Source organism: Puntigrus tetrazona, chromosome 4 (assembly GCF_018831695.1).
Source record: "Puntigrus tetrazona isolate hp1 chromosome 4, ASM1883169v1, whole genome shotgun sequence".
Classification (NCBI taxonomy): domain Eukaryota; kingdom Metazoa; phylum Chordata; class Actinopteri; order Cypriniformes; family Cyprinidae; genus Puntigrus; species Puntigrus tetrazona.
The window spans coordinates 4,364,048-4,376,707 of record NC_056702.1 but is presented as its reverse complement, the minus strand read 5'-3'; the positions used below and the strand labels follow the sequence as shown (position 1 = coordinate 4,376,707).

The 12,660-nt window shown below is 36.5% G+C and overlaps 1 protein-coding gene across 1 annotated transcript in view; it reads left to right on the top strand.

The window, feature by feature from the left end:
- The window catches only part of cped1 (cadherin-like and PC-esterase domain containing 1), a 46,335-nt gene that overhangs the window by 26,883 nt on the left and 6,792 nt on the right, over positions 1 to 12,660 (top strand). The window contains 2 exon segments of the mRNA XM_043237705.1: positions 11,394 to 11,511; positions 12,400 to 12,536. Of these exon segments, the coding sequence (XP_043093640.1) occupies positions 11,394 to 11,511; positions 12,400 to 12,536 (255 nt within the window).

Here is a 12,660-nt window from a genome sequence, read left to right as displayed (position 1 = left end):
TGAAGTGAGTTTGTCTGTCTCTTGTTCTTTCTGTGGCTACTTCGCCTGGTGTTGTCATTAGTCGACTGACCCCTGGTTCCTAAAGTCCTCTCCAGCTGAGAAGTGCACCGCAGTGTGTTTGGCACTTTGGTGTGTGTATGGAGTCTTCTGGTTTTATGGAGTTGGTAATTAGGAGAAGGGACGTATTCTGTGTCACCCTGGCACTGTGAATATACAGATGAGGTCTTTTTTAAATAGCTTGACCTTTTCAGTGCAGTATGGCTTATAAAACCAATGAAGTGCTAAAGGATGTAATGGTCTGTTAGGATTCTGTTGGGATTCTTTCTGTAGGGAAACTGGCATGAGTTGGACAAACTGAGGAATTTTTACATAAATTATGTCTAAATTCACTGTGATTTGTATAGAAGTATAGTTATTGTATTTTTCTGTCTTTAAAGTAGATATAAATATATGCAAATTGTATAATATTGGAAGGTTTAGTGTCTGTAAGATTTTATATGCTTAATGTACAAATTAATTTTCAGTGTATTTTGCTGTCTATTCAAAGACTGAGCTTTGATACGAGCTTGAAGGAACAAAAATACTTGGAACCGATTTTCAGTGTGTGATTGTGTTGCTTCAGTCCATTTAACTGACTCCCAAAAACCACCTGGACTCTTTTCCCCTACCAAGTGCTCTATCATCTGTTCCCTTTTCATCTCTTCCCCCTCCACCTCAGTGGGTCAGCGAGAGTACCATGATGGTCAGAGCTGGGTGTCTGTAAACTGGGCGGGGGGTTGAGGACCACCAGCACCCCCTTCCAAACACAAGCTCCATTCACCCTGCTGGGCTTTGAAGTCCTCTCGAGTGTCTCTGGCCACTGTATTGTCAGGCTAATGCAGAATGTTGCCTGATTGTTGGGGCAATTTGATTTTTAATTAGTTGAGGAGGACACAGGCGGGATGGCAGGCATGCAAACCGTTATTACTCCCACCCACGAAGGGTTGCATGGATGCATTGAGTCACATACACGCATGTTTCCCCTCTGTGAACTCCTGCTTTCATCTTGTAGTGAAAACAAACACACCAAAGACAATTATGAAGATAGCGCTATTCTAACGATGCCGTTGAACATGAAAATAGACTGTTTCCCAGTACAAGCAGAATCCTGCAAAGACCCAAAGGGTTTGTGGAGTAGCAGTTAGTCTGTGAATATAGTTAACATTTTCAACTTCCTCTGAACCTTGTGTATAAGTGTTGTTTTTTTGTTTTGTTGGTCTTTTTTAATTCTTGCAGAATCCTGCAGGAAGAGAAGGCATTGTGGTTTGTTGTTTTATACTTTTGTCTGCACCATTGGTCTCAAACTCAATTCCTGGAGGGCTACAGCTCTGCAAAGCTCCAACCCTAATCAAACACACCTGATCCGGCTAATCAAGCTCTAGAAACTTCCAAGCAGGTTTGATTTGGAGCTGGTTGGAGCTAAAATGTGCAGATCAGTGGTCTACACGCCAAAAAATATGTTAATAAAATTTTTTTATTTTATAAAGTAAGATATTTTAGCTACTTTTAAATAACCAGATTTTGTTGACTAACTTTCAACTAAATTTATTTAAATGTAGCTAAAATTTGTATTGTATGAATCTTTTCAAATTGTTCTATGTCTGAAATTATTATTGTTATTGTTAAGTTTAGTTTAGTTTGTTTTTGTTATGCTTTTCTGTTCTTTGGTTAAAATATTTGGGAGGGGGGGCTTTTATTTTCAACCAGATGAAAATCTGAATCATGCAAATGTACGTTTTACCCAGGCTTTTGGACTGTTAAAGTCCCCCTATTATGAATTTGTGAAAATGACCTTTCATGCAGTGTGTAACATGTAAGTGAAGGAAAACGTCCTGAAAATTTTAAAACTCCCAAAACCAAAATATGAACCTTTCATAACCCATAATAGGTGCACTTTAAACCAGTATTTAGCGCTGTGTCTCTAAACGGATCACATGAAACTGATCTTAATACTAGCCGTAAAGAGACCGTAAAGTTAATGAGGCATGGATGATCTGTAATGTGCTTGTACTAGTGTTGTTATACTTGACCAACTTGTTTCTCACGGATCCTGTCTGACCGTCCGTTCACCTGCTTACGTGATGCATCCACGTCACATCAAAACTCAAAGAAACAATGGTCATTCTGCATAGCTTGGCAGTTGGTATGGTGATGGATAGTAAAGTTTCTTTGTATTGTAAGGAGCTCTTAATCCCGCTTTGAAGTGCACCAGCTTGGAGGATCCTCCACCGGGAGCCTGAATCCTATTGTGTAGAGAAAACTACCTATGTTTGCTCATCAGTGAGCTATCGGCTTGCGACCCGTGGTCTTTTTGTGCACATCTGGACCCGGCATGCTCACCACAGACAGCGAATGACCACAATGACAGACTTCATTGGCCTTATTAGTGCTGGACAGAGTTATCACCCGCTAGGGGAAATGCCAATTTGACACAGTGTGCCACATTCACATAATCTTTTAATCAGATCTGCAGGAAAACAGCTGTATCTTATTAGGGAAAGAGATTTTCATTGTTATTGTCCAAGGTTCACAAACACAGCTGATGGTCATATGTGACTAAATTCAAGAGATGATATTTGACTATTTTGACCATTTTGTATTTAGTTTTTTAGATTTGTATTGTTATTTTAACAGGCTTGCAAACACTTACTATCCTGTACTCAAACTCATTTCTTTTGCTAATCCTTCGTTCTTTAGCGTTCTTTCTGCATGATTCGGCCCGAGTTTCAATCAGCTGATGACAGAAGGTTTTGATTGGGATGATTGACGGAGGTGGATGAATGGAGAGAGACAGAGACCTCCTGAACCCACCCAACCACACCTTTCATCTTTCCCTTTCCCTCTCACAAACTAAAACCCAACACTCATTTTTGGGACCTTTCTTTGGTCCATCAGGATCCGGGATGGAATCGAAGAGATTACGCAGGGGTCCATATGCGCGCGTGATCGGGAGCTCTGCTTTTGAAGTGAGGGATTAACCTCTTACAGCAGCGTCTGGGTCAGAGCGGGCCGCAGGACAGCGAATGCACAAGCACGCACTTCTCTAAATGATATGTACTGCATGTTATTACTACTTAAGGGCAGAAATAAATCAGATAATGAGCCTCCTCTCTGTTTGGAGATTTCACATCTGGCTTCTGATCACTTTACACTTGCATCGCCAGCTTTGCCTGTTTGCCCCCCTTTTTTGTTGCATACCTGTTTAAACTTCAGGCGAACTACGGAAGCCATTTTCCACCACTGAATTAAAAATAAACAAAAGTAATCGCAAGTTTTTAATCTTTTTTTCTCAGATACAACTCACAATTTGTGCGATATAAACTCGCAATTACAAGCTATGAAGTCAGAATTGAGAGATATAAAGTTACGTGAAAACAACTCTTTGACTTTATATCTCACAGTTGTGTTATATAAAGTCACAACTGACTTTTTTTCTTGCAATTGTGACTATATCTAATTCTAAATTTATAACTCGCAATTCTGGCCTTGAGGAAAAAAAGTAAGAATTGTGAGATAAAATGTCACAATAACCCGACTTATACATTCACTAAAAATCAATTTTAACAACAGTAAGTTCAAAGTAATTACAGAACTTCAACAGAGAAAATAAATTCATACAGCTTTGAAACATCTTGGGGGGGAAGTAAATGATGGCAGAATTTTCATTTAGTGGTGAACTGTCACTTTAAATGTCCGGATGTGTTTTGGGGCCGCTGTTGGCTTGGTACCAGGCAAGATGGGGAAAGAGACACATTCCCCACCGATCCTGTGTTAAGAAATGTAAAGCCATGTGGTAAATTTTGGACCTGACTTCTAGTTTTCATTGAATAGTTTTGTGGTCTGGCCACAGCCCACTTTTTGCTTTGTACCTAATCAGCTCACTTGTACCAGAGAATTGAGTAAATGTATCCGTTCTGTTCTTAATCAGTCCCTCTTAAAGAGAAATCCAGCTAAATGCTGTTTGCCAGTCTCACTCAGAAGCTGACTGTTTCATGCTCTGCCTTGTGCTTTTGTGGTTCAGCAGCCCAATTATTTCACAATAACAAAACCGCTGGCGGTCCACTGTTAGCGTGGTCAGTAGTTTTTACTGAGTCAGTTTATGCGCTCCTTCAAGGATAAAAAAGTATGGACTTTAAGTTGCTGTTTTCATTTATTTTATTTTATTTTTACATACCCAGAAGTTTGGCGCCAGTGTGATTTTAATTTTTTAATTTTTTTATTTTTTTGCATTTAATTTCATTGCATTGCAGTAAACAGAATGAAAATTTATTTTAAAATGAGTGAAATTTTGATTTAAAATAAATGCTGTTGCTTTCTACTCATTTACATTACATTTACATTTAGTCATTTAGCAGACGCTTTTATCCAAAGCGACGTACTCGTTGGAACATCCTAAAAAATATGTCACTGCTTCCACTGACATTATAAGCAGCAAAAATGTTTTCGAGATTAATAGTGTGAAATGTTTTTTGAGCACCAAATCAGCATATTACAATGATTTCTGAAGAAATCATGTGACACTGAAGACTGTAATGATACTGAAAACTCAGCTTTGCATTACAGGAAAAAATAACATTTTCAAATATTTTCAAATAGAAAATGGTTACTTTAAACTGCAAAATACATACAAAACATGAACAGATGCATGCCTAGAAAATCATTGAATGTTAAAAGTTATTTTTTTTTGTCTCCAGGCAGTAAAAGTAAGATCTGCTTTGGCAGCGATTCATTCTGGCCAAAGTAAAGATGCAGCATTTTTGACCTTAGTCCAATTTGTCTTCAATGACTGGAAATTTCCCGCCGTTAAATCTCACACTTGCGTTCCTGAATAACTCAGGCCTGTTTTCGTTCTTCAGCTCTCCTACTGAGAGACGGATCGGTGAAGTAAGAGCAGCTGTGTCAGTGCGTCTGTGTCCAACCGCCTCTGCTCCTAACAGAACAGAAAGATCTCTTGATTAAAGCCAAGCTGTGTGACTTTTTTTAGTGTCCGCGTGTGTGTGTGTGTGTGTGTGTGTGTGTGTGTGTGGAGTGGAGTGGGAACGGGGGCCATGAGTGTGTCGCAGGTGGTACAGGGGCTGTGTCATATTACAGAGGAAGTTAGTGTGTGTGTTCTGAAAAGATGAGACTGACAGCTTTGACTTCTGCTCATTTCCTCACTGTAATTAGTAAATGCTTATCTGATGCCACAGTCGCCTGAGAAAGAGGAAAAAGAGATTCAGAAGAGAGAGAAGAGAGACAGCGAACTTATAAATAGGCCAGGCCAGGGGAGTTGTAATGGAGACAATTATTAAACCACTATATAAATATAGAGTGTCATGACATACTTAATTAAAAAAAAATTACTTGAGCTGATAAAATGAAAGCAATTAATAAAAACAAATTACCATAAATATAACTAAAAATATATATAACTTAAAATATATTATTATTATTGTTATTATTATTATTGCACAATAATAAACAATAATGAAATGTTATTGTCATTAAATGTCATTTTACAAAATTCTAAAAAAACTAAAATAAAATATAGTTATGTATAGCATTTATTTTTAATTTATTTTTAATTGTATTTTATTTTTACAATATATTATAGTTTTATTATTGTAAAAGCAATATTGACTACTACAAATATAATACAAATAATAAAAATGACAGAATATATAGAATAGAATATAAAAATGAATAGAATATAAAAATGACTAAGGCTGGTAACATTTTTTATTTTATTTATTTTATACTTATATAAAATTCATAAAAATTTATAACATTACATTATTATTATTATAACTACTACTACTACTACTACTACTATAATAATAATAATAATAATAAAAAATACAAATGTGACATTTGCATTTACATAAAATGTTTTTTTAAAGTATTCCTTGAATCAGAAAAATGTGTTTTGTTGTTTTTTAATTTCCAAAATTTGTCATCAGTTATGACTGACACAGAAAGGAAACAAACACAGAATTTTACTGCCATCTCATTGCATCCTTGTGTTGTAGATGATGGATGCACGTTTTGATTGCTCAGATTTTTTAATAGAGCTTGACTTGACACCGGATTCCATCTGTCATCTTCCATTACGACTCAAATTTGTCAGAACCACAGCTGTCGAACACCACTTCAGTAAAAAAGCGAGCCAGCGACGTCAGTGTTCAAAGACGTGAACCTCAAACCTCGTGAGCTTTGATCTGACCCTCACCAAGCAGATGCTGACACCGACTGCTGATGAACCCCTGAACCCCTGCCCTACAGTTCAGCCCGGCCTGGAAAGCATTTACAGTCAGCATATCCAATAATTACTCGGAAGACCGTTCGAATATCAGTAATTAGATATTCGATGTGATTGTGTGTGTACCAATGTGGTTTGTATTAGTGCAATCCACTGATCTCATATTCACATATTTTCAGCAGTGGCATTAGTTCACCATGAGTCTATGGGGTATGGAGAAAAAAAAAAACTGATGTGGAATAATGACTGATGGAAATTCAGCTTTGCATCACAGAAATAAATAATAGTAATATAAATAATAATAATAAATAACTTTTGGCTTGTAGTGTATATGTATATATAATTTTATTTGTATTTATTATAAATCCAGTTTTGTTTACAGGTTATTATAGTTAACTAAAACTGAAATAAAATGAAAATTATGTATATAAAAAAAACTGAATAAAATGTACTCAAAAATGTAACCAAAATGTATAAAACAAAAAAACTTCTGGTCATTTTAAATAAATATAAAATAAACAAACTAAATAAATAATACGGTAAAATAGTGAAAATAAAAAATTAAAAAAATTACTAAAAACACTAAAACATCAACTAAAATTAAAATGAAAATTGAGAATATAAAAATAAAAACATTTAAAGTACACAATTAATAACAATTAGTTTCTGAAGGATGCTAAAATATAAAAGTTTGGATATTTTAACTTTTGTACATTTGCGTGTTTTGCTCTTTTGCACTATATGTAATGTATTAGAATGTATTACTATATAGTGTTATACTACTGAGATTCACTTTTTTGTGTCTTTGGATTAGTTTGAGATCTTCCCGTCTGTTTATATTGCCTACTGATTTATCTGCTCACTTCCAAAAGTGTGTGCTTGTTTCGTTTATAGCTGGCTGTAACTTTGCATTCAGCTTTAATAGAGATCTACTGAATGAAAACAGAGTCCAGATGTGAAGTAATGCTCTTCTTCAGATAACCTGACCTTATAAGAACATGTCTATACCGTTTTCCAAAAGCTATATGAGCTGTTTGGCTTGGACCTGCTACCTATGATTGCATCCATGTGTGTATTCGTGTATGTTTATCTGTGTAATTATGTTTGGAGACAGGGCTTCGAAACAGAGCCTTAGACAGTTTGACAAACAGTCATATACTATGAATATGAAGTTTATCAAATTGCTCCTTGCTTCTTCTCCTTAGTGAGTGATTCAGTCATTTGTTTCATGGTTCTACTCGAAAGTAATTTATAAAAAATGGGTGAAATTAAGGATTTTTTTTTTTTGATTTATTCCATAAAAATGGCTAAACTCGGGCACGGGTGTTTTTAGGATCCAGTTGGAAATGCTATTTTATTTTATTTTAATTTATTTTATCTTTACTGTCATTTCAAGTTTCTGGGATGTTGAGTATTCATATGGAGTATGTGAAGTATTCATAAAAAGAGAGAATTGATTTGATTTGTGTATTAATGCAGAAAAATACTTTATCTGTTATGGTTTATTAAGATGGCATAAAGTAATAAAAGAGAATTTTGGTGAATTTAAAACACTAATTACTCATTTATATCTAGTCATTCCCAGTCTTTATTTATTTAAATTTTATTTTATTTTCCATTTAATTTAGTGTTTTTTTTTACTAAATAAAGTATTTAAAGTATTACTTTACTCTTTCCTTCATCCAGAATACCCTGTTTGTGATCTTTCAGTGTGAATGCTAGAACTCTACACTAAATAAAGCTTCTCTTTCTGTTCTCTTAGCTGATTAAAGGATCCAGTCAGAACACCTCCTTTATATTCTTTCAAAGAAAGCTTTTTGATACCTTCAGCATATGCTTCTTCCGTTTCTCTCCATCCTGATTGAAACGAAACCCAATAGCTTGTCTCATAGCGTGAAGGATTGGCTGACAGCATGACAGTTCTATAGGATTACGATCCACAATCCACAGGATTACATTAAACACTCTGGGTAAAGCCACTTCAGTCTTTCATAACAAAGGCCGTATTTCAATGAGCAGATGGGACATCTGTACAGAACTTCTCACAATGCACCTGATTTAATTACACTCTCGTTTGGTGCATTGATTAGTATTGAGGAAAACATGCAACAAATACAGCTTATCGACCAGTTTTTGTTGGCTGGACACTGGGATGTCTCACACTGATCTGTAATGAAGCATCTGTCAAATCAAGTTCTCGTTTGAAAAAATGTCATGGTTGCTTCCCCTTATTATCAGGGCAAAAGAGGAAAATGCATTAAAGAGAGCTACACAAACATAAATGTTAAAAGATTATTCTCTCATGATGTCTATTTTCACCACGGTAATTGCGACTTGAAAGTTTACGCCTCCTTTTTTTTTTTTCTTCAATTGGGAGATATAAATTCAGAATTGAGAGAGATAAACTTGCAACTATGATTACAATATGATTATAAAATTTATAAAAAATTCAGAATTGTCGGATGAAAAGTTGCTAAATTGTTACATTTGTTAAAACAGCAAAAAATAAAGATATTATATATCTAATGTAAGCATGATAAGAATGTTCCCTTTATTTCAGCGTTCGTCTTTTTTTTATTGTTTTATGTAGAAGTTTCATTTCGACTAGCGTTTGCTTTACTTTCATCCCATAAAGAGGACCACTTGAACCCGCTGGAATGGTTTTACATGTTTGATCCCGACAGAAAGCTGCTAATCTCCTGCTTGTAAATTTTTATGTCTTTCATTGCACTGCAGCTGAGGGCTTTGTCTCCAATGGTGGCTTATTAAAACAGCCCTCTTAAGTATGTGTCCTTCCTCTCAGAGGGCTTAAGACTCTCTCTCGAAACAAACTTTTAAAGATAAAAGCTAAGCAGAGGGTTCTCGTGGTTCTAAGGCAGAGACTTGACCGTGGTGGCCGCTGAGAGCACGGTCTGATATACTGCAGTAATCCTGGCTTTTCTAGCAGCGCGGGTTATTCTCTTTGATCAGTGGAGATTACACTGCCGTTGCTGTTGGTCTCTGATCCCTGTAACCAACACGAGTGGCTCGGCAAGCTTTCAGGGCTTGAATGTTCACACACACTCTACAAAACGCACACATGCTTCTTTAAAAAAGAGTTTAAGCTGTCTCAGTGTATTTCTGCGGCATATCGCTGTATAAACACATTTTTACCAGTGAAAAGTCATTTTTAATATCATGCTCACCAAAACGTGAAATTTTACTACAATCTAAAATAACCATTTTCTATGTGCATTTTGATATTTAAAAGCTGAATTTTCTGCATTCATTACTCCAGTCTTCAGTTGTCGCATTATTAAAGATCAAAAGCGGCAAAAAATACATGTATAGTGTTTCTGAATATTTTTTTATAGTTCTTTTGGCTTTTTGTATCATCAAAGATCAAAAATCTGTAAACATATTAATTATGAAAATAGGTATTATTCATTAATAATGATTGGAAAATATTTAGCAGCATATCGGAATGATTTCTGAATGATCGCGTGACACTGAAACTGTAGTAATGGATGCTGAAAATGCTTTTGCATTACAGAAATAAACACATTTTTGGAATACATTTAAACTGAAAATGTGTATTATAAATAGTAATAATATTTCACAGTATTACTGTTTTTACTGTAATTTTAATACATTTTAAACATAAAAAAATATTATGGATTATAAATATGGATTATGGATTATATGGATTATAAATATCTGTTTTATTTATTATTTTATTTATTTATTATTTCTTTGACTGGTAAAGTGTGTATAATGTGCATGTGTGTCAATACTGGATATTTAATTGCACATGCAAAAATTTAAAAACGCTATGCTGTATTAATAATTTAATAGTGTTTTAAGTGCAATCTCATGCATTACATTTTCAAACATTAGAATTTTGTGACTTTTAAGTTCATGTTTAACATTTTAAATCAGCATTTTTACTTTTGTATTTAAATAATACAGAATATTAATATCCCTGTAAGTTCCCCAAATTTAAGGTATTATGTCAGTAACGCATATGACAGTGTGACTCATTCATGCCTGTGAAACAAATAGTAAATGAACTGCACATAAAATGTTTCACAGAACTTGTTAAATTAATAATGTAAATTAATAAATGCTGTCACATTTCATTTCAGCAACTGTTTTGTTTTTGTCATGTCCTCTCATTTATAGTGGTTTTGTGGAACCTTCATTAACCAGATGCTGCTGATTTATTATTTTCTGGTGATATATAGACAGAAGGATGTATCATCTGAGAGCCAAGCTCTGATCTCAAGTTCCTTCGCTGGCTCTTTTGCTAAACCATCCTGAGAGTACCTGACCTTGGATGAAACTCTTTGTTCCATCGTTTCTTCTCTGGGGAATGGAAAAATGACAGATGAGAGAGATAAAACGAAGGGTTTTTTTGTTCTTTCATGTTTCGTTTCCCTGCTTGTGAGTAATTATATGCGTTTTCCTTTCCGGAGGGATGCTGTTTTCCCCGGCTCTGATGCTGAAAGTGCTAGGCGGTTTCCGCCGGGCTCGAACTAGCCTGCTGATTTATGCCCGCTTGCTCAGAATCAAAAGGCAGCTCGTGTTTGCACGCACACACTGTGTGCAGGTACGAACAAGAAAATCCCTGTTAAGTTGTCTTGTGGCACTTTGTCGAGAACAGTGGCGGGAACTTGGGGAATGTTACGTGGCTTCGAGAAGCCCCTGTGCAAAGTGCTAAGGAAGGGGGCAAATGAAAGAGCGAACGTAGAGCCGGTCTTCTGAAGTGGAGCCAGACCCGATGGCTCCCGTGAGGGACCTCGAGGGTCAGCGGAGCAGGCTTGATGTTGTCATTCAGCCTGTTGGGTTTGTTTGACCCTTGACCCCTAACAAGGGGTGAGGCCGCAGGGCAGGCGTGGGGCGGTGCGCCTGCTTTAATTTGTCGGTGAGGAACTCTGCGTATGCGGACACATGAAAGTGTAAGGGGTGAAAAAATCTATGGAAACCATGAAACGACTCCATCTTTACTTGTCAAAAAGCAATTTTATTGTCTTTAGTGGTTGCATTTTTAACACAAGAGTGCGACTTTTGTCTCAGAATGTCATTGCAGACGCAAAGCTCACCGGTTTCTCTTTCTTTTCTCACTCTATCTGAGCAGGACTGTGGCCTGGTGATCAGACCAGATCAGCCCTGCGGTTTGGAGTCCATTTCTGGGATGAGATCTTCAGAAGAGGCCCAGGCCTCACCTCGGCCTTGTCTCTCAGGAGATGAACCTGGTGGGTTTATTCCAGGTTTTGGTCATGGGCTTGTAGTAAAGCATCTGAAATTTAAATCCAAAACTTGCTGTAAGATTTACAATCCTGTTTTTTAAATGCAGGGCACTAAGTCAAACTGGTCGTTGTCTGTTTTGTGGACACATGATACATTTTCCTGTATGAAAACGATGTCCCCCCTTAAACCGTATATTTCAGTTGCAAAGTAGTTCATCATGCGTTTGCCTATATTAGCAGGAGATTCACGGTTTATTAGCCGCTCCACTAGAGGATGGGAAACGTTTGCTAGTGAACTCAAGAGTTTCTGTAATTTATGTGTCTCCTTTTACTGTGTGATAATACGCTGATTCATTGCCTGAGTTGAATTATTGCTCAATTATAAGGTTAGGACCTCCAAGCTGACTTTATGGTGGAATATAATCCCTTCTGAGAGAGTTGTTCCTCTGCAGGTTTCAATTCTGTTAGTGTGTGTTCAGCTGTTAGGCCTTTTAGATTTAAAACCACTAGGTTAGGGTTCAAAGGACGCTTCACTCAGTGCTATAAAAGCAAAAGAGGCCGTCATCAGCAGGGTAGTCAGCGGGGATCTGCTTTAATTGGCTCTTTAAGATGGGGTTACTCAATTAATGTGCGTGCCAGTGTGTGTAAGATGTAGTATATTATGCCATCTACTATGCCATTCAGGGGACTGGCACAATGAGGTAATCATTTTACACCTGATTCATCATTTTATGCTGAACTTTTGACATACAGCTGTATAAGACTCTAAAACCTCAGAGATTCACTCCACCATGAATCACCTGTGAATGCTGTAATTTGAGTAGGTTCTGTCATGGAAATTTAGTATAATGCAGTATAAGGACAGTATAACAGAATATTTTCCATCTCTGGCAGGTCGTTGGGTCGTCCCATGTCTGAGCTGTTCAGACAACAGGACCTGTGACTGGAGAGAGGTCGCCTGGCAGCCCGACAGCTGTTATCACCCTGTATTGGACCAACCTCAGTTGAAAACCTGCATGATGGACCGGAAGGTGAGCAACCAGGAATCAAAAACCAGTACCAGTACCAGAGATGCTTGGTTAACCTATACTGTCAAAAAAGCTATCACTGGGACTGTACCATTTAAATTTTTTACCTTATTTACCCCTAAAAGGT